Below are 19630 nucleotides of genomic sequence, written 5' to 3' on the forward strand. Positions count from 1 at the left end.
GACTTAGTGGATCATCTGCTGGTGCTAATAATCTTGTCTTTTGCTCCTAGGTTTGTTCCTGGCCTGGGTATAGTTGTATTTTGTTATATTGTATGCAGTTGTATTCTGTTATAGACTGTATGGCAGAAAATCCTGAGGGGGTGGAATGTAGGGTAAGTAAAAAAGTATCAGGGGGCCTCCCTGGTGGTGCAAGGGGTTTAGTGCAGTGCTGTGAAGCTGTCTGCATCCTCTGTCTGCATCCTCTGAGGCGCGAGTTCGATCCCCAGCCGGCCAGGGAGCACCCACATGGTGCAGCAGACCTCTCCCGACTGGCCTGCTGCTCCCCTTATCAGTGTACTTCCGTCTATTTGCCTGTTCTGTTCCCCACTCTTTGGATCTTTTGGATCTTTTTGGATCTATTTGGATCTTTTCCCTGCTCTGTCTCACCTCCCACACCTCTGGCCTGTACCCCAGTTCTTACATGCATAAATAAATAAATTTAAAAAAAAAGTATCAGGCTTTTCTGCCCTCCTGCAATTCACGTTGATGATGGGTCCCTGTGGTTCTGAATCCATGCCTGATGGCGGGCACCTGGAGTGGGGTGCGGGCATATGTAGGTGGATACACCTGGGCTGAGACTGGGCTTATAAGAGCGAAGTCATGGGGAACCAGCTAGCTGCAAAGAGGTGGGAAAGAGAAGCAGAAGACAGTGTGCTGGAGAGCCTGGGAAGAGTGGGGATTTGCTGGGGGCCTGCCTGCCATGTACCTGGTAAACCCAGTAAAACCCTGAAAAAGCCATGGAGAGTTCCAGGACTGTCCTTTACCTATCTGCATAGGGTCATGGAAAACGTGCTGTGGCCATCCTACCTCTACACCTCACTCTTGCAAACTGAGCTTGAGCTGTGTCTTACAATTGTGAGTACACAGGTGGAAAACCCACAGTGACCTGTCCTACCTTTGCCCACTTTCAATACTGTGAAAGTAAATGTGTGATATGTCAGTAAGGCAATAGGGAAAAGAAAATTCTCAGAGGGTAACTATAGCTGTTACAAAATTCAAGTAATAAAATAGTCATGTAACCTCAAAATGTCATGGTTCAGATATTTAGGACTAGGACTAGAAATGAGGGCAGATTTAAGAATATTGTTGTAGGGTATGAATCTGTTGAGAGCACAAAGGCCCAATATCAACAATCAGTAAATCCTTAAAAGATCCCATTTTCTTAAAAGTTAAAAAGACTCTGAATTTTTCCCAAGTATCTCATTTTATATAGGTAATTCTTTATATTGCATACTCATTAAAAGATTGAATTTATGAAAAAATAACCCCTGAGGAAATGATGCTGTCCAAATGTTTATACAAGGCAGCTTCTGACTGGGATTGTGAATATTATTGTCCAGTCATTTGAAAACCTTGGTGCTATACCCACTCTCCCTAGAACAGTGCAGCCCATCCCCCTTAAAAATTAGAGGCTAAATTATAAAACTTTTTAGATACTCTTTTCTCAACAAATTTTGGAGTGACCTTGAGACTATAGACAAACACAATGGATGAAATGGACCCTTTGATCATTTTAAAGACCTTCCTCAAGATTTATGAAGCATTGTGATCACAGCAGTTGACGTTTATCAAGAGCAGTTTCAATAAACAGCTGGTCTTGGGCCTCCCTGGTGGTGCAATGGGATAAGCACAGCGCTATGAAGCTGTCTGCAGCCTCTGAAGCACAAGTTTGATCCCCAACCAGCCAGGGAACTACCCACATGGCACAGCAGACCTCTCCTGTCTGGTCAGCTGCTCTCCTCAGCAGTGTATTTCAATCAATCTGCCTGTTCTGTTCCCCACTCTGTCTCTGGTGAATCCTCTCACCCTCTGAACCTCTGGCCTGTACCCCAGTTCTTGTATATATAAATAAAACTTAAAAAAAAAAAAGCTGGTCTTGTTACTTAATCTCTGCCAAATATAAAGGAACAAGATCATTTATTATAAAACCTGGTGTATTTCAAATTTATTGTTTATGTTTAATAATTCTAAAAGATGATCACACCACCCAGTTCCTTATGTATTAATTTTCCAGTTAATTTATTTTCCAGGAGGAAATTTTCAAAGTAGCTATTCCATGGTTGCTTTATTATGATTTAAAATATTCTGCTGAATGATCTACTTTTAAATTTCCCAAGACAAATATTATTATGCTTAAACTTTATAATTTGAGGGATAAAAATATCTTTGTTGCAGAAGACTGGTACTCTGGCAGAAACTCTTAACCTGATCTTATTGTATAGTAATAATGTAGCCTACATTACCAGGATTTTATTGAATTGTCTTGTTATTTTTAAATTTATTTTCAGATGAAGTGCCTTTTTTCTTACATCTTCATTAATTTTTGGACAATATTTGAATTCTCTAATCAGATGTAGTCCACATAGTTGTCCCAATATCATAGCAACTGTGATCCATCACCATAGACCCTTGTGCTCTTCCCTTCCCTGTTTTGACCCCTTTTGACCCCACCCCTGCTGTATGCTACAGACCTCAGTTCAGCTTGCAAGTTTTGTCTATTTTCTGACTGTTTGATTGGTTTTTCTATATTCCACATATAGGCAAAACCATCTGATATTTATCTTTTTCCTTCTGAGTTATTTTGCTTAGCATAATCCCTTCCAACTCCATCCATGTTGGCACAAATCACATGAATTTAACTTTTATTATCACTGAGTGGTATTCCATTGTGTATATATTACAAAGTATTCTTCATTTACTCATCTGCTTGGAGGCAAGTAAGTTCTTTTCCAATATTGGCTATTGTAAATAGTGCTTCAGTAAACACAAGAGTGTAGGATTGGCCCTATACCTCATGAGTAAGAGCACTGGTCTTGTAAGAGTGCAGGATTGCTTTCAAATTAGTGTTTTTGTGTGCTTGTATTCCGAGGTGTGGAATAGCTAGATCATATAGTTATTTGTAGTTGTTGTTTTAATATGGGCCATTCTCACAGGTGTGAGGTTGTATCTCATTGTGATTTTTCCTTTAAATATTTATTTATTTATACTGGGTACAGAATAAGCACTGGGTACAGTCAGATGCACGGGAGGGTGAGAGAATTCATCAGAGTCAGGGCAGAGAGCAGAGCAGGCAGACTGACGAAGTACACTGCTGAGGGGTGCAGCAGGTGGCAGGAGAGGTCTGAGTGCCATGTGGGACCCTCACCCAGTGGCCAGGGATCGAACCGGTGCTGAAGAGGCTGTGGGCAGCTTTGCAACCCAGCGCTCAACTGCTGCACCACCGGAGAGGCCCCTCATTGTGATTTTTATTTGAATTTCCCTGATAAGTGATGGTGCACATATTTTCATATGTCTCTTGGCGGTTACCATTCTTTCTTGGAGAAGTATATATATTTAGCTCTTCTGCCCATGTTTTGATTGGTTGTTTTTGTTGAGTGGTGTGAGCTCTTTGTAGATCTTCAACATCAGTCCCTTATCAGCTATATGGTGTGCAAATATTTTTTCCCATTCAGTAGGATGTCTTTTCATTTTTGTTGCTGTCACTTTTGCTCTACAATTTGTTGTTAATTTGTTGTAGTCCCAGCTGTTTATATTTTCCTTTGTTTTCTTTGAATTTGAAGATGAGTCCTTGAAAATAATTTTGAAGTTTATGTTATGGAGTGTTTTGTCTATGATTTCCTCCATATATTTTATGGTTTTATGTCTTGCATCCAATTCTTTTAACCATTTTGTGTTGATTATTGTGTATGGTGCAGATAATAGTCTAGTTTCATTCTTTTTTTTTAAAGATTTATTTATTTATGCATACAAGAACTGGGGTGTAAGTCACAAGGTCAGAAGTGCAGGGAGAGGTTGATAGGATTCACCAGAGACAGAGAGGGGAGCAGAACAGGCAGATCTACTGAAATACACTGCTGAGGGGATCAGCGGGCGAGGCAAGAGAGGTCTGCTGTGCCATGTGGGTTGCTCCCTGGCCAGTTGGGGATTGAGCTCATGCTGCAGTGGCTGGCATTGACTTGATAGTACTGTCTTTAACCCCTGTGCCACAAGGGAGGCCCTAGTTTCATTCTTTTGCATGTCGCAGTCCAGTTTACCCAACACCATTTATTGAAGAGATATTCCTTGTTTCCATGCATACCCTTTGCTCCTTCATCATAGGATTAGTTGACCATGTACGTGTGGTTTTATTTCTGGGCTTTCAATTAAATTCCATTGGTTGGTGTGCCTGTTTTTCTTCCAAAGCCCATGCTGTCTTAATTATTATTGCTTTATAGTATAGTTTGAAGTCTGGTTGTATAATGCCTTCATCCCCTTTTTAGTGAGGAGAGCTTCGGCTATTTGAGGTTTTTTTTTTTAATTATTATTCCATATGAATTTCAGCAATTTTTTCTCCATTACTTTGAAGAATGATATTGAAATTTTTATTGGAATTGCATTGAATGTGTAAAATGCTTTGGGTAAGATGGCCATTTTAATAATGTTGATTTTTTTGATCCATAAGCAGGGAATGTCTCAATTTCTTTGTGTTTTCTTCTATTTCTTATAACAATATTTTATTATTTTCCTTGTATATATCTTTCACTTCCTTTGCTAGGTTTATTCCCAGGTATTTAATTTTTCTTGACAGAATTGTAAATTAAATGATTTTCTTAATTTCTTCCTCTTCAGGCTGATTGTTTACATATAAGAAAACTACTGATTTTTATGTATTGATTGTGTAACCTGCTACTTTACTGATCTGGTTTATTGTTTTAATAAGCTTTTCCATGGATATTTTAGGGTTCTCTATATTATCATATTGGATTCATATCATTTGGATTCATTTTATTGCTTTCTCTTCTGGAAGAGCTCCAGAGATTACGCCTCTATTTTCTTGATAAGCCTTGGTTGAAGTTTGTCTAATTTGTTTCTTTATGAAAGAACCAGTTTTTTGTTTCATTGATCTTTTTGACTGTCTTTTAATTTCTATTTCAACTACTTCTGCTTTGATTTTTATTTCTATTTTCCTACTGGCTTTTGGATTTGTTTGTTCTTGTTTTTATAATTCCTCAAGTTCAGAGATAAGATTGTTTATTTGAGTACTTTCTTGATGTGGACTTGTATTGCTATAATTTCCTACATAGTACACTTCTGCTGTGTACCATAAGTTTTAGATGCTTTTGTGCTCATTTACATTTGTCTTGAGGTTTTCTTTTTAGTTTCTTCTTCGATTGTCTCATTATCCAGTGGTCTTTCAGTGTGTTGTTCAGTCATCATGTATTAAGAGATTCCCCTGCTTTTTTTTTTTTATAGTTGATTTCTATTTTGTAACCTTTATAGTCTGAGAAGATGCTGGTATAATTTCAGTTTTCAGGAAATTATTGAGCTTTATTTTGTGACCCAAAATGTAGTCTGTTATGAAGAATGTCCCATGTGCACTTGAGAAAAATGTGTTTTCTGATTTTGAAGGGTTCCAGATGTCTAATTCTCTATGTAAGGCTATTGTATTCTTATTTATGTCCTATTGATGTGTCAATTGATGAGAGTGGGGGTGTTGAAGTATCCTATCACAAATGTGTGTTTTTTGGCCAATGTTTGTTTTCAACATCAATAGTAGTTGTCTAATACATTTTGATGCACCTTCATTTGGTCCATATACATTGATGAGTGTTATATCTTCTTATTGTGCCCATCCCATTCTCTTATTACTTTTCTCTTGTTAATTTTTTTAACTGAAAATCTATTTTGTCAGATATAAGTATGGCTGTCCCTGCCTTCTCATTTGTTTGTTTTCAAGTCCTTTACTTTGAGCCTATATTTGTCTTTGGAGTGTAGGTGTCTCTTGGAGACAACAGAAAGTAGGATTCAGTTCCCTGATCTAACTTGAACTCTCTGTCTTTTAACTGGTGAGTTCAGTCCATTTAAAATATTCTGTCTTTGTCCTGAATTTTTATAAATTTCACTATCATATGACTTGCTGATGCTCTCATTTTATCTACGTAGTCTTGGATTCTTTTAGCTTCCTGTATTTCACATTTATTCCCTTCTCTAGGTTTGGGAATTTTCCTCCATTATTTCTTTAAATACATTTTTGGTCCCTTTCTCTCTCTCTTCCCTGCTGTACTCCCATTATTCTTATGTTGCCCTTTCTAATAAAGTTGGTTAGTTCTCGGAGTTATTCTTCTTTTTTAAAATTTTATTTTCTCTTCCTTCTTTTTTTTAATTTCTTTTTTAAATTATTTTTTATTTTATATATTTTTAAATCATTTTTCATTTTTGCACAATGTATGCATTTTCATCTTAGTTCTAGTCACCATACAATTCCCACCACCATTGCTTTGATCCTACTCCCACCTCCCCCTGACCCCCTGTAATGTGTCTCTGGTTTATAGCTGCTTGTTGATTTTGATTTTTACCTTATTATAATTAATCTTTTTCCTGGTTCCTTATTTAGGTTTTTTTAAATTCCTGCTATGAGTGAGACCATCTGGTATTTTTCTTTTTCTGTCTGGCTTATTTCACTGAGCATGATCCCTTCCAGCTTCATCCACGTTGCTGCAAATTTCATGAGTTTACCTTTTTTGATTGCTGACATTTCTCGATCTGCTAAAGATGGAGTTTCCATATGATCCAGCAATTCCACTCATAGATATTTACCCAAAGGACACAGAAACATTAATTCAAACAGGCACCTGCACCCTTATGTTTATAGCAGCACTGTTTATAATAGGTAAGCTATGAAAACAACCCAAATGCCCCAAATAGATGATTGGATCAAGAAGATGTGGTACATATACACAATGGAATTTACTCAGCAATCTCTCTTCCTTCTTTACCTGGATTCTTTGTCCATTTACACCTTTAATTACACTGACTTATTGTTCTACTTGACCTTCTCTACTTCCATGATTTTCTCCTGAGTTTTTCATCACATGCATTTCTCTTTTGAAAATCTGAAACTCCATTTTTATCTTATTTAGAGCTTCATTTTCTAACTTTATTGATTTTATTTCTATGGACATTCATCTGTTTTTCAAAGTTTTCTTCCATTTCTGTGAATTTCTTCATTCACTGCAATTCTAAACTCTGTATTTTGAAGGTGTCTATGACTTGGGGTTCTGGGGATTTGTTCTCTCTGTGTTGTACTATTTTCTTGGAGACTCATGTTACCATTTGTTGGATCTTTTTCCTTTTGCCTGTTATTAACTTTGGAACCCAGCCATTGTATGTGAAGTTTCCTCTAGACACAGTTCCTTCCCCTCCACTGGTCAGGGTTCTCACCTTTCTGTGCAAAACACTGGCAGGGTGTCATGGGAAGTTGTGAGGCCTGTCACCACTTTTTTCACTTCCTGATGCATGTCTGTGGTCTCACCAGGCTTGGTGCTGTCCATGAGCTGGCAGGGATCTTGTGGGAAGTCACACAGTCTTTGTTGGTCCAGGCAGTTGCGGGAAATGTCCTATAGAAGGTCCTGAGGCTCCTGCTGGTATGGGCAGGTGCTGGCTCGTTCCCATGGGAAGTCAGGAGGTTTTTATTGGTCTGATTGCAGGCTGGTAGGGTCTCTTTAGGCCCCTTGTTACTCTGGCACCTTCCCAACATGGGTCTAATACCTCACCAGTGCTTACTGGTGGGATCTCATGGAAGTTGTGAGATCTCTGTTGGTCTGGTTGAAGACAGGCATGGTCCAGTGGAAGGTCGCAAGGTCTCTAGCTGCTCTGGCTTTCTCCCCAATAGAAGTCCAGAGTCACCAGTCCAGGTAGGGCCAGTGGGGGTCTCACAAAAAGTTGCAAGACCTTTGCTGCTCTGTGTGGAGGTGGCGTGGCCCTGCAGGTCACAAGGTTCTGGGTGCTCTGGCCTCTTTCCAACAGGGTCTGGGGTCTCACTCATATGTTTTTTCTTTTTCTTGATTTGGTGAATTACATTAATTGATTTTCAAATGCTAAACCACCCTTGTGTCTCTGGAATAAATCCTACTTGGTCAAGTTGTCTAATCCTTTTGATACCTTGTTGGAGTCAATTTAAGATTTTATTGAGGATTTTAGCATTTGTGTTAATTAGGGAGATTTGCCTGCAGTTTCTTTTTTTGTGTGTTGTCATTGTTTGGTTTTGGTATTAGAGTGATATTGGTCTGAGAAAATATATTCGGAATTATTCCTACTTTCTCAATGTTTTGAAAGAGATTTTACAGGATAGATACTGTTTAATCTTTGAATATTTGATAGAACTCATTTGTGAAACCATCTAGTCTTGGGCTTTTGATTTTTTGCAAGTGGTCTCATTTTTGTTTCCATTTGTTTGCCTGTAATTTGTTCTAGCTTTGTATTTCTTCAGTATTGGCTGATTGTATAATTTTAAAGATGTATCCATCTCATCTAGATTACTGAACTTGTTTGCATGTAAGTGTTCATAGTAATCTCTAATTATCCTTTGGATTTCTGCTGTGTCTTTTGTAATCTCTCCTCCTTCATTTCTGATCCTATTTCTTTTTCTTCCTTTTTTTTTTTTGAGGCCAGCTAGAGGCTTATCTTATTTTTTCTAAGAATCAGCTTTTGGTTTCATTGATCTTTTGGACTATCTTTTTTATTTGTTTAATTTTTTTCTGCTTTTATTTTATTCTTATTTGCTGAATTTTGGGGTTTTTTTTGTTTGTTTGTTTATTTTCAAGTTCTCAAGATGGGAGATCAGGTTGTTTCTTTGGTTCTTGTTTCCTCATTATCCTTGAAGTTTGTGTCCTTGTTACCATTTTTTTAAAGATTTATTTATTTATACAAGAACTGGGGTACAGTCAGAGGCATGGGAGGGTGAGAGAATTCACCAGAGACAGAGCGGGTAGCAGAACAGGCAGACTGATGAAATATACTACTGAGGGGAGCAGCGGGTGAGGCAGGAGAGGTCTGCCATGCCATGTGTGTTTCTCCCTGGCAGGCTGGGAATCAAACCTGCAGCTGCAGAGGCTGAAGACAGCTTCACAGTGAGGCATTCAACCCACTGTGCCACTGGGGAGGCCCTCATTATCATTTATTTTAAAGTATTTTTAAAATTTCTTTTATTTTCTTTTTAACTCAGTGGTCTTTCAGCAATGTATTGTTCTGTCTCCACCTAATGGTTGATCTCCTTGCTTTCTTTTTGTAGTTAATTTTTATTTTGATACCGTCATGATCAGAGCAGATACTTGGTATCATTTCAATCTTCATGTACTTGTTGATGTTTCCTTGTGACCTATTATGTAGTCAACCCTGGAGAATGAACCATATGCACTTGAGAAAAATGTGTATCTGTTTTTGGGGGAGTGCAGTGTACTATAAATGTGTGCTAGTTCCATGTGTCTAGATCTTTGAAGGAAATTTTGTCTTGTTGATTTTCTGTGTCATTGATCTGTTCATTGGTGAGAGTGGGATATTGGTCTCCTACCACATATATATTTTCTCCAATATCTGCTTTCAGTGACAATAATAATTGTATAATGTATTTTGGTGCTGCAAGTATATATTTATGAGTGTTATCTCTTCCTGGTATATTGTCCCCTTGATTATTATATAGTGTCCATCCAAAATTTTTTTGTCACCTTCTTAGGTAGAAGTCTCTTTTTTTACTGATGCAAGTGTGCCTGTCCCTGCCTTCTTTTTAGGTGCCATTTGCTTATAGAATTGTTTGTCAACACTTTACTTTCAATCTATGTTTATCTGTGGAACTTAAGTGTATTTCCTGGGGGTAACAGAAGATTATATTCTAATTCAACATGATGTTATGTGTCTTTTTATTTCTGAGTTCGTTCCATTAACATTTAGGGTGATTATTGGAATTAGAAGTCTGTCATTGCCATTATATTCATTATTTTGTGGTTCTATTCCATTCCCGCTCATTTTCTTGTGTTCATTCCTCTTGGTTTACATACTAAGGCATCTTGTAATACTTGTAATACTTGTCCAAGATAAGGTACCTTGGAGTGGGGGTATAGAAGTAGCAAATTCCCAAAGATTATCTTTGTCTGAGAAAGTCCTTCTCCCTTTTGTAGGAAGGAGAGCTTTTTGCAGTATAAAGTATTCTTGGCTGTTACTTTTTTGCCTTGGAGGTTTTTGAATATGCCATTCCATTCTGTTCTTGCCCATAGTGTTTCTTCAAGAAGTCTGATGATGTTAACCTGATTGGTATTCCTTCATAGATTACCTATTTTTGCCCCTCCCATCAGCTTCATTTTTTTTTCCTTGGACTTTTGGAAGCTTTACTACTATGTGTTTTGATGTACACTTCCTTTTAAAAAAGTGTTTGTGACCCTCTTTAGATTGCTGTATATGTATGCTCATTTCCTTCTTCAAGTTTTGGAAATTTTCTTCAATTATTTCCTTAAGTGGCTTTTATGCTCACTTTTCTGTCTCTACTTCTTCTGGGATTCCTATGGCTCATATTTTGTTTCATCATATGGTGATGAATTTTTGAAGTTTTTCTTCATTCTTTTGAAGTTTTTCTTCATTCTTCATTCTCTTTTCTGCATTGGTTCTTTTTTGCATGTGCATCTTTGAGATTATTGAACCACACTTCCTTACTGTCAAGAAATTTTTATTTTTTCCATTGATCTTTTTACATCCGACAGTTTATTTAAAATTTCAATTTCTTTGAAGCTAAAAAAACAATCCAAAAGATCAATGAAACCAAGAGCTGGTTCTTTGAAAAAATCAATAAAATAGACAAACCCCTAGCCAGGCTCACAAAGGAAAAAAGGGAGAAAGCATAAATAAATAGGATCATAAATAAAAGAGGAGAAATCACAACGGATACAGCAGAAATCAAAAGAATAATCAGTAACTACTATGAACAGTTATATGGAAACAAGTTCAACAATCTAGAGGAGATGGACAAGTTCCTACAACTCTACAATCACCCAAAGCTAGATAAAGAAGAAATAGAATACCTAAACAGACCAATTACAAGCAGCGAAATTGAAATAGTAATCAAAAACCTCCCCAAAAACAAAAGCCCAGGACCTGATGGATTTACAAATGAATTCTTCCAAACATTCAGAGACGAATTAGTACCTATCCTTCACAAACTCTTCCAAAAAATTGAGAAGGAAGGGACAATACCAAACACGTTCTATGAAGCCAACATTACACTAATAACAAAACCGAACAAGGACAACACAAAAAAGGAAAACTACAGGCCAATCTCCCTAATGAACGCTGATGCAAAAATCCTCAATAAAATTTTAGCTATCAGAATCCAACAATGTATCCATAAGATAATTCACCACGACCAAGTAGGATTCATTCCAGGGACACAAGGATGGTTTAACATCCGAAAATCAATCAACGTTATCCAACACATCAACAAAAAGAAATATAATAAAAACCATATGATAAAATCAATAGATGCTGAGAAAGCTTTCGACAAAGTGCAACACCATTCATGATAAAAGCCCTTGAAATTCTTGGGATACAAGGAAAATACCTCAACATCATAAAGGCCATCTATGACAAGCCAACAGCCAGTATCTTTCTCAATGGTGAAAAGCTGAAAGCATTTCCATTAAGATCTGGAACAAGACAAGGATGTCCACTCTCACCACTGCTTTTCAATATAATACTGGAAGCGCTAGCCAGAGCAATAAGACAAGAGAAAGACATCCAAGGAATCCAAATAGGAAAAGAAGAAGTCAAACTATCACTATTTGCAGATGATATGATAATATACATAGAGAACCCCAAAAACTCCACAGAAAAACTAATTCCACTCATCAATCAGTTCAGTAAAGTGGCAGGATACAAAATCAACACGCAAAAGTCAGTAGCCTTCCTATACACAAACAATAAATCTGAAGAAGAAGAAATCAAAAAAACCATCCCTTTTATTATCGAAACAAAAAAAATCAAATATTTGGGAATAAATCTAACAAAAGAGGTAAAGGACCTATACAAAGAAAACTATAAAACACTGTTAAAAGAAATAAAAGAAGACACAAAGAAATGGAAAGACATCCCCTGCTCATGGATTGGAAGAATAAACATTATTAAAATGGCCATCCTACCAAAAGCAATATACAGATTCAATGCTATTCCAATCAAAATCTCAATGGCATTCTTCAAAGAAATAGAACAATTATTCATGAAATTCATATGGAATCACCAAAAACCCCGAATAGCCAAAGCTCTACTGAAAAAAAAAGAAGGAAATGGAGGCATTACACTCCCAGACTTCAAACTATACTACAAAGCCATAATCATCAAAACTGCATGGTATTGGAACAAGAACAGACATACAGACCAATGGAATCGAATAGAAAATCCAGAAATAAACCCACAGATTTATGGTCAACTAATCTTTGACAAAGGGGCAAAGACTATGCAATGGAGCAAAGAAAGTTTGTTCAATAAATGGTGCTGGGAAAACTGGGTTGCTACATACAAAAGAATGAAGCTTGACCACTACCTCACACCATACACGAAAATCAACTCAAAATGGATTAAAGAACTAGACATAAGACCTGAAACCATAAAATACATAGAAGGAAATATAGGCGAAACACTACGTGATTTGCATATCAAAGACATCTTTACAGACACATCACCCAAAGCAGTGATAGTGAAGGCAAAGATAAACACTTGGACTACATCAAATTAAAGAGCTTCTGCACAGCAAAAGAGACAATAACCAATACAAAGAGAAACCCCACCAACTGGGAGAACATTTTTGCACACAACACTAATGATAAAGGACTGATCACAAAAATCTACAAAGAGCTGATGAGACTCAGCTACAACAAAGAAAATAATCCAGTCAAAAAATGGGCAGAAGAGCTAAAAAGAAACTTCTCTGAAGAGGAAATGCAAATGGCCATCAGACATATGAAAAAATGTTCAACATCACTTGTAATCAGGGAAATGCAAATCAAAACTACCATGAGATTCCATCTTACACCAGTGAGAATGGCACATATTAAAAAAACTAGCAACAGCAAAAGTTGGCGAGGTTGTGGAGAAAAAGGAACTCTTCTACACTGTTGGTGGGAGTGCAAACTGGTCCAACCACTTTCTGGACCTACTAAACATAGAGCTTCCATATGATCCAGCAATTCCACTCCTAGGTATCTAACCAAAGGACACAGAAACATCAATTCCAAAGAACATCTGCCCCCTATGTTTATAGCAGCACTATTTACAATAGCTAAGCTTTGGAAACAACCCAAATGCCCAAAAATAGATGACTGGATCAAGAAGATGTGGTACATATATACCATGGAATATTACTCAGCATTCAAAAAAGATAAACACATGCAATTTGCAGCAACATGGATGGCGCTGGAAGGGATCATGCTCAGCGAAATAAGCCAAAAAGAAAAAGAAAAATACTGGATGGTCTCACTCATAACAGGAATCTAGAAAACTTAAATAAGGGACCAGGAAAATGAATAACTATAAGAAAGTGAAAATCAAAATCAACAAAAACTATGAACCAGAGACACTTTTTGGGGGGTGGGGGGCGGGAGGGGAGGGATTGGGGTCAGAATGGGGGTTTTGCAATTGTATGGGGGAATATAAAAATAAAATTTATTATTTAAAAAAAATAAAAATAAAATTTCAATTTCTATCTTCTGTTTGTTGATTATTTCTCATAGCATTCTTTTCATTTTCTGCATCTTCACAAATATTTCTGATTTGATTTTCTGAATTTTCTTTGTGTTGTTCTAATTCTTTGCTTTTCTATTTATAACAATTTTGAATTCTTCATCTAACAAGACAAGGAATTCTTCCATGTCAGTGTTGTTGAGTTGTGGAGATTAGGTTTCTCCCCCTCCCTGCCCTTTGAATTGTTTTTTTTTTCCTCTTTTTTTAAAAATTTTATATATTTTTACATATTTTTTCATTTTTTTGTACAATGTATGCATTTCGTCTTGGTTATAGTCCCCATAAAATCCCCACCACCCTTGTTTTGATCCTACTCCCTTCTCCCCCGCTGTAGTGTGTCTCTGGTCTATAGTTGCCTGCTAATGACTGGATTAAGGAGATTAGTTTTCTTTGTGCAGGTTATTGTTCCTCTGAGAGCTTTCTTGACCATTTGTACTATTCTTTCTTCCCAGTGTTTGTTTTTGAGTTTGCTGTGCTATAGATGGGGCTTCTGCTGGGCATGGATCTCTCTCTCTCACTAATCTTGGTTTTCACCTGGCAGTGGCTACAATAACTGAGGACTTCATGGCAGATTCCAGATGATCACTGTTCCTGGTAGTCCAAGCTGGGGGTGGCTGGGGCTTGTGAGTGGGAACCTTCAGCAGTTTTTCTTTTGGTGCAGGTTATCTGGAAGAGCTGTGGGCTGGCTGACTGTGCTGTGGGTTTGCTTTTGTGTTTTGTTTTAATTGTAATTTTAGGAGAATTTTTTTTAACTAGGAAAATTCTCTCAGATCTGTGTTTAGGGATTTGAGAAGGCAAATGAATCTATGAAAATGAACGTATGTATGATATTTCTAGTTTTGCAAAGATTTTTACATGGAAGTTTATGTTGTTCAGTTATTATCAAAATATTGCTTGGAAGACAGACAAATGGATTTAAGTAATGAAGGAAAGAAGGGCCTCCCTGGTGGTGCAGGGGTTAAACACAGTGCTATCAAGCTAGCACCAGCCACTGCAGCGCAATTTCGATCCCTGGCCGGCCAGGGAGCAACCCACATGTTACAACAGACCTCTCCTGTTTTACCCACTGCTCCCCTCAGCAATATATTTCAGTAGATCTGCCTGTTCTGCTCCCCACTCTGTCTCTGGTGAATCTGCTCACCCACTGCACCTCTGGTCTACACTGCAGTTCTTATATGCATTAATAAATAAATCTCAAAAATTAAAAAAGAAACTCATTTAAATAAAAAATGAAGTAAAGAAGCATAAACTGCATGTTCATTTCATACAGAATATTTTTATATAAGGACTCATCAATAATATGACAGATGATGGCATTGTGAGGTAAGGATAAGAACAATGCAGAGTAACGAAATCCTGAGGGAATTTTGATAAATTTTAACATTTATGAAGACAGAGTAAGAAATACATTCTTGAACTCTTCATGGTTGACCTGTAAATCTGGAGGATCACTAGACGCCAGTGCCTCAAAAAAGTTAGGAATAAAACATCATCTGTCTGCTTCCAACTCTGGTGGTCTTTCCCCACCTTTTAGACCTACCTCCTGAACCTGCTATTCCTCCAACACCTTCCTATTTCTTGTGTCCAGAGACTACAGTTCTTATGCCCCAGTACTGATACAGATGAGGGAAATGTGTGGTGGCCACTATTCTGTGCAAGTGAATGCTCCTCTCAGGGAATGTCTTGGAAAGTAGGATTGGTGAGTATTTTTTTTTTTAAGATTTATTTATTTATTTATATGAGCACTGGGTACAGTCAGAAGCACGGGAGGGTAGAGAATTCACCAGAGCCAGAGCGGGTAACAGAACAGGCAGACCGATGAAATACACTGCTGAGGGGAGCAGTGGGCGCATCAGGAGAGGTCTGCGCGCCATGTGGGACGCTCACCAGTGGCTGGGGATAGAACCGGCGCTGCAGAGGCTGCGGGCAGCTTTGCAGCCCAGGGCTCAACCGCTGCGCCACCAGGGGAGGATTGTTGAATATTATGTTCAGAACTTTGAGGGGTCATTTACCTGACATATACCAAGAGTGACTGTAGTCCATTTATAAATCTCTAGTACTGTAAAATATATCTGCAGGTAGAAGGAGAACTTGAAACCCATCAGCAGACCCTACTGGAGGTCTGCTCCAGTAAAGAGGGAAGAACATATATGAAAATCTACTCTGAGGCATAAACATGAAGCAAGAAGCTTGAAAGTTCACAGCAGATAGCACGATATGCTAAGGACAATTTACAAAGGACAGACCCTGTCATTATAGGTAGGTGTGTGTAGATTTCTGTCTCTTATGTATAATAGGGAAAGGGAAAAAATTATCATGGAGTTTATTGAGAAAACATAATACACAGGGGTAGGTAGTATGGGTGAAAGTGCTGAGAAAAGAGCTTACTTATGAAAATGATTTTCCACAACAAATAGAGGAAAAACAGAAACAACAAGCTTGAAAAACAAAGCACAAGATGATTCATTAAAAAAACTAAGTAAGTTATATGTTGTTTATCTGTAACAGAAATTAGGTCTCCTGTAACACCCAGCTTGTGATATTTCTTACCCCCATGCCTCTGTACAGCCTATCCTCTCTGCCAGCTCTGTCTTCTTCCCTCTCAGGCCTGGCAAAATTATATTCATGCTTCCTGGTTCTTCTATTTTAAGATTCATGTGTATCTACCTATTTATAATCTAACAGGAAAAACAGAAAAATAAAGAAGCACCAGAGTTAGGTCTGACTAAAGATGAAGAAATGGGACTTACAGGAGCTGCTGAATTTTTGACAGTGACACTGGGGGTGGTAGCTCGCAGGGCTCCACTCACTCCATGGTAGTATTTGAAGCAGATCTTAGTTTCAGCTGAAAGACAAAAATAAAATGGTATTGAAAAGCAGAGTATATCCTAGTAAGAAATATTTAGGGCCACAATGGCATAGCAGGCCTCTCCTGCCTCTCCCGCAGCTCCCCACAGCAGTGTAATTCAGTAGATCTGCCTGTTCTACTCCCCACTCTCTCTAGTGAATCCTCTAACCCTCACCCCACATCTCTGGTCTACACCCCAGTTCTTATATGCATAAATAAATAAATATCTTTTAAAAATCTAAAAAAAAAAAGAGAAATATTTAGGGCCAAAGAGGACACTCCCAAGAAAGCAACCTAAATCCTCTTGTGATCCAAGCAGGTCACATCTGACAGTGATGTTCAACATGCAGCTGTATGAACAATTCTGACTTCTTTCTAAGACGATGTTATAAAAATATTTTGGTGCCCAAGCCAAATCCATTATTTACATTGTCCAGCATCCATCTATTCCACTAGAGGCTATTACTTCTAAATCCTTTGTTCTAAGATTTTATTTTATTTTTTAAAAATATTTATTGATTTATTTATTTATAGAAGCACTGGGTCAGTCAGAGAAGTGGGAGGGTGAGAGAATTCACCAGAGCCAGAGTGGAGAAGAGAACAGGCAGAGTGACTAAGTACACTGCTGAGGGAAGCAGTGGGTGGCAGGAGAGATCTGCATGCCATGTGGGACCCTTGCCTGGCAGCCAGGGATTGAACTGGCACTGCAGAGGCTGCAGGCAGCTTTGCAACCCAGCACTCAACTGCTGCGCCACCAGGGAGGCCCTGTACTAAGATTTTAGATGGTTTGATTTCTTTTGTAATTTCCTGCTATATGTGAGTAATATCTTGGGAAATTTGGAGAAAGATTTTTGGAAGTCATTGGAATACATATTTTCTAAGCTCTGCATCATATTTTGCTTTTCTTCAAAGTTCTATAGATGTAGGCAGAAAAAGATATGACCTTGGAGGTCCACACTGCTTGGGTTTATTTTCAGCTTCATTACTGACCAACCTGTAAGACAATAAATAAATCATTGCACCTCCCTGTGACTCATACTTTCTTTCTTCCTTAATGACAGAATCTCTAATTTTATTTTGGATGGTAATACCCAAAGTAATATATATTACGTCCTCATGTTCTTAGTATAAGTCCCTGCTATTTGCATTGCATTATATTCAATTTGTTTCTAAGCTTGATTAGCTATTTTGTGTTCTTCTGTAAATTAATAAATTAGTGTTTTTGTGCTTTTAAAAATCATTTAAAAAGTTTATCCCTTTCCCTTGCCCCATCCTTCTTAATCTCAGAACCCTCAGGATTTTTATTGATGTCCACTCGTTTTTGAAAGTAATTACGTTATCAGATCATCCACTATGTAAATATTCATATTTGTTTTTTAGTTCTGATTTCCTTTGCTACACATAATACTCTCAACTTCCCTCCATTTTGTAGAAAATGAAAGCATTTCATAATTAGGGCTATCTAATGCTTCATGGTAGATATACCAGCTCTACTTGATCCAATCATCCATCAAATGGACATTGAGGCTGCTTCCATGTACCAGCTATTGTAAATAATGCTGCTATGAATGTTGTGGAACATAATGATTTTTGTATTGATGGTTTCATATTCTTTGGATAGATGCCCAATAATGGGATTGCTGGGCCCTATGGTATTTTCCATTTTTAGATTTTTAAGATAAATCCAGAATGCTTTCCATAATTGGTTACATAAGTTTACATTCTCACCAAAAGTATAACAGGGTTCTATTTCATCACATCCTCTCCAACACTTGCTGTTGGAGGTCTTTTTAGTATGTACCATTCTTGCAGCTGTGAGGTGGTATCTCATTATAGATTTGGCATGTATTTTTCTTATTAAAAGTGACAATAACCATTTTTCTTTTGACCTACTGAATATCCTCTATGGGGAACTGTTTGTTAATAGCTGATGCCCATTTGTTAATTGGGATGTTTATTTTTTATGGTTGAATTCTGTGAGTTTTTATATATATGGGATATTAATCCCTTATCAGTTATATATTGTGTGAATATTTTTTCAGTTCAATAAGGTGTCTTTTTAATCCTCTTTATTTTCTTTTGCTGTATAGAAGCGTTTTAACTGGAGGTAATCCTAATCTTTATCATTGATATGATGGAATATATCATCACTATTCCTTCTATGGATTTTACTGCTGTGGGTTTTATATATAAATTGTCAATCTATTTTGAATTCATATTTTTACATGATGTTAGTGAGTAATCCAATCTCATTCCTTCCTGGGTGTTTTTCCAATTTTCCCAGTACCATTTATTTAAGTGACTGTCCTTTCTCCATTTCATAACTGTTTTATCATAGGCTAGATGCTGGTATGTACATGGATTTATTTCTTGAATTTTGATTCTATTCCATTGATTTATCTATCATTTTTTCTGTGTACCAATATCATACTATTTTTAATATTGTTGCTTTATAGTACAGTTTTTAAGTCAGGTAATATGACATCTCCATTTTTCTCCATCTTTCTCAGGGTTACTTTTATAATTGGAGGCCTTTTGTGGCTCCATTTACATCTCAGTACTTTTTTTTTAATTTCTTTGAAAATATTGCTGGTATTTTAAGTTAAATTTATATATCATTTAGGCTGATTAGCCATTTTGATTATGTTGATTCTCCTAATTCATAAGCATGGGATATCCTTCTATCTACTTATGTCACTAAGTCCTTTCAGATTATATAGGTCTTTTACTTCCTTGGGCTGATTCTGGGCTTTAAATTCTGTTTTGAAGCTCTTATAAATGGAGTTATTGTCTTAATTTGCTTTATGCTCATTGTTTATAAAAAAGGCTATGTGCTTTTTTTGTATGTTGATTTTGTAATCTGCCTCCTTGCTGTATCATTTATTGTTTCTAAAAACTTTTAGATGGAATCTTTAGGATTTTCTCTATATAATATCATATTGACTCTACTCACAACATAGTAGACTAGAGAGGTTGGGATTACTCTCTCCCTATAAAAACATGATAAGAGTCATTCCTGTCCTGTCTATGGAGTCCCAGAACTTCCTCAGAGATCTTGAACTAAGGTTGAGGGGAAGGAATGGGAGGAAGCAAAGGGAAGTGTGACTGGGCTGGAGTTACCTAAGCCATGATGGAGAAATCTAGGAAATTGTGAAATTCCCTAGAGGAACTCTGTTGACACACAAATGGGCAAAACAGACCATATCT

At 37.2% G+C, this 19630-nt stretch overlaps 1 protein-coding gene across 1 annotated transcript in view; it reads right to left on the reverse strand.

Moving 5' to 3' along the window:
• HECW1 (HECT, C2 and WW domain containing E3 ubiquitin protein ligase 1) overlaps nt 1–19630 on the reverse strand; it is a 397437-nt gene that overhangs the window by 242018 nt on the left and 135789 nt on the right. Inside the window, exon 4 of the mRNA XM_084230415.1 lies at nt 16326–16420. Coding sequence (XP_084086541.1) covers nt 16326–16420 — 95 coding nt within the window. The remainder of the gene's footprint in view (nt 1–16325; nt 16421–19630) is intronic.

Source organism: Talpa europaea (assembly GCF_964194135.1).
Source record: "Talpa europaea genome assembly, chromosome: 3".
NCBI classification, from domain to species: domain Eukaryota; kingdom Metazoa; phylum Chordata; class Mammalia; order Eulipotyphla; family Talpidae; genus Talpa; species Talpa europaea.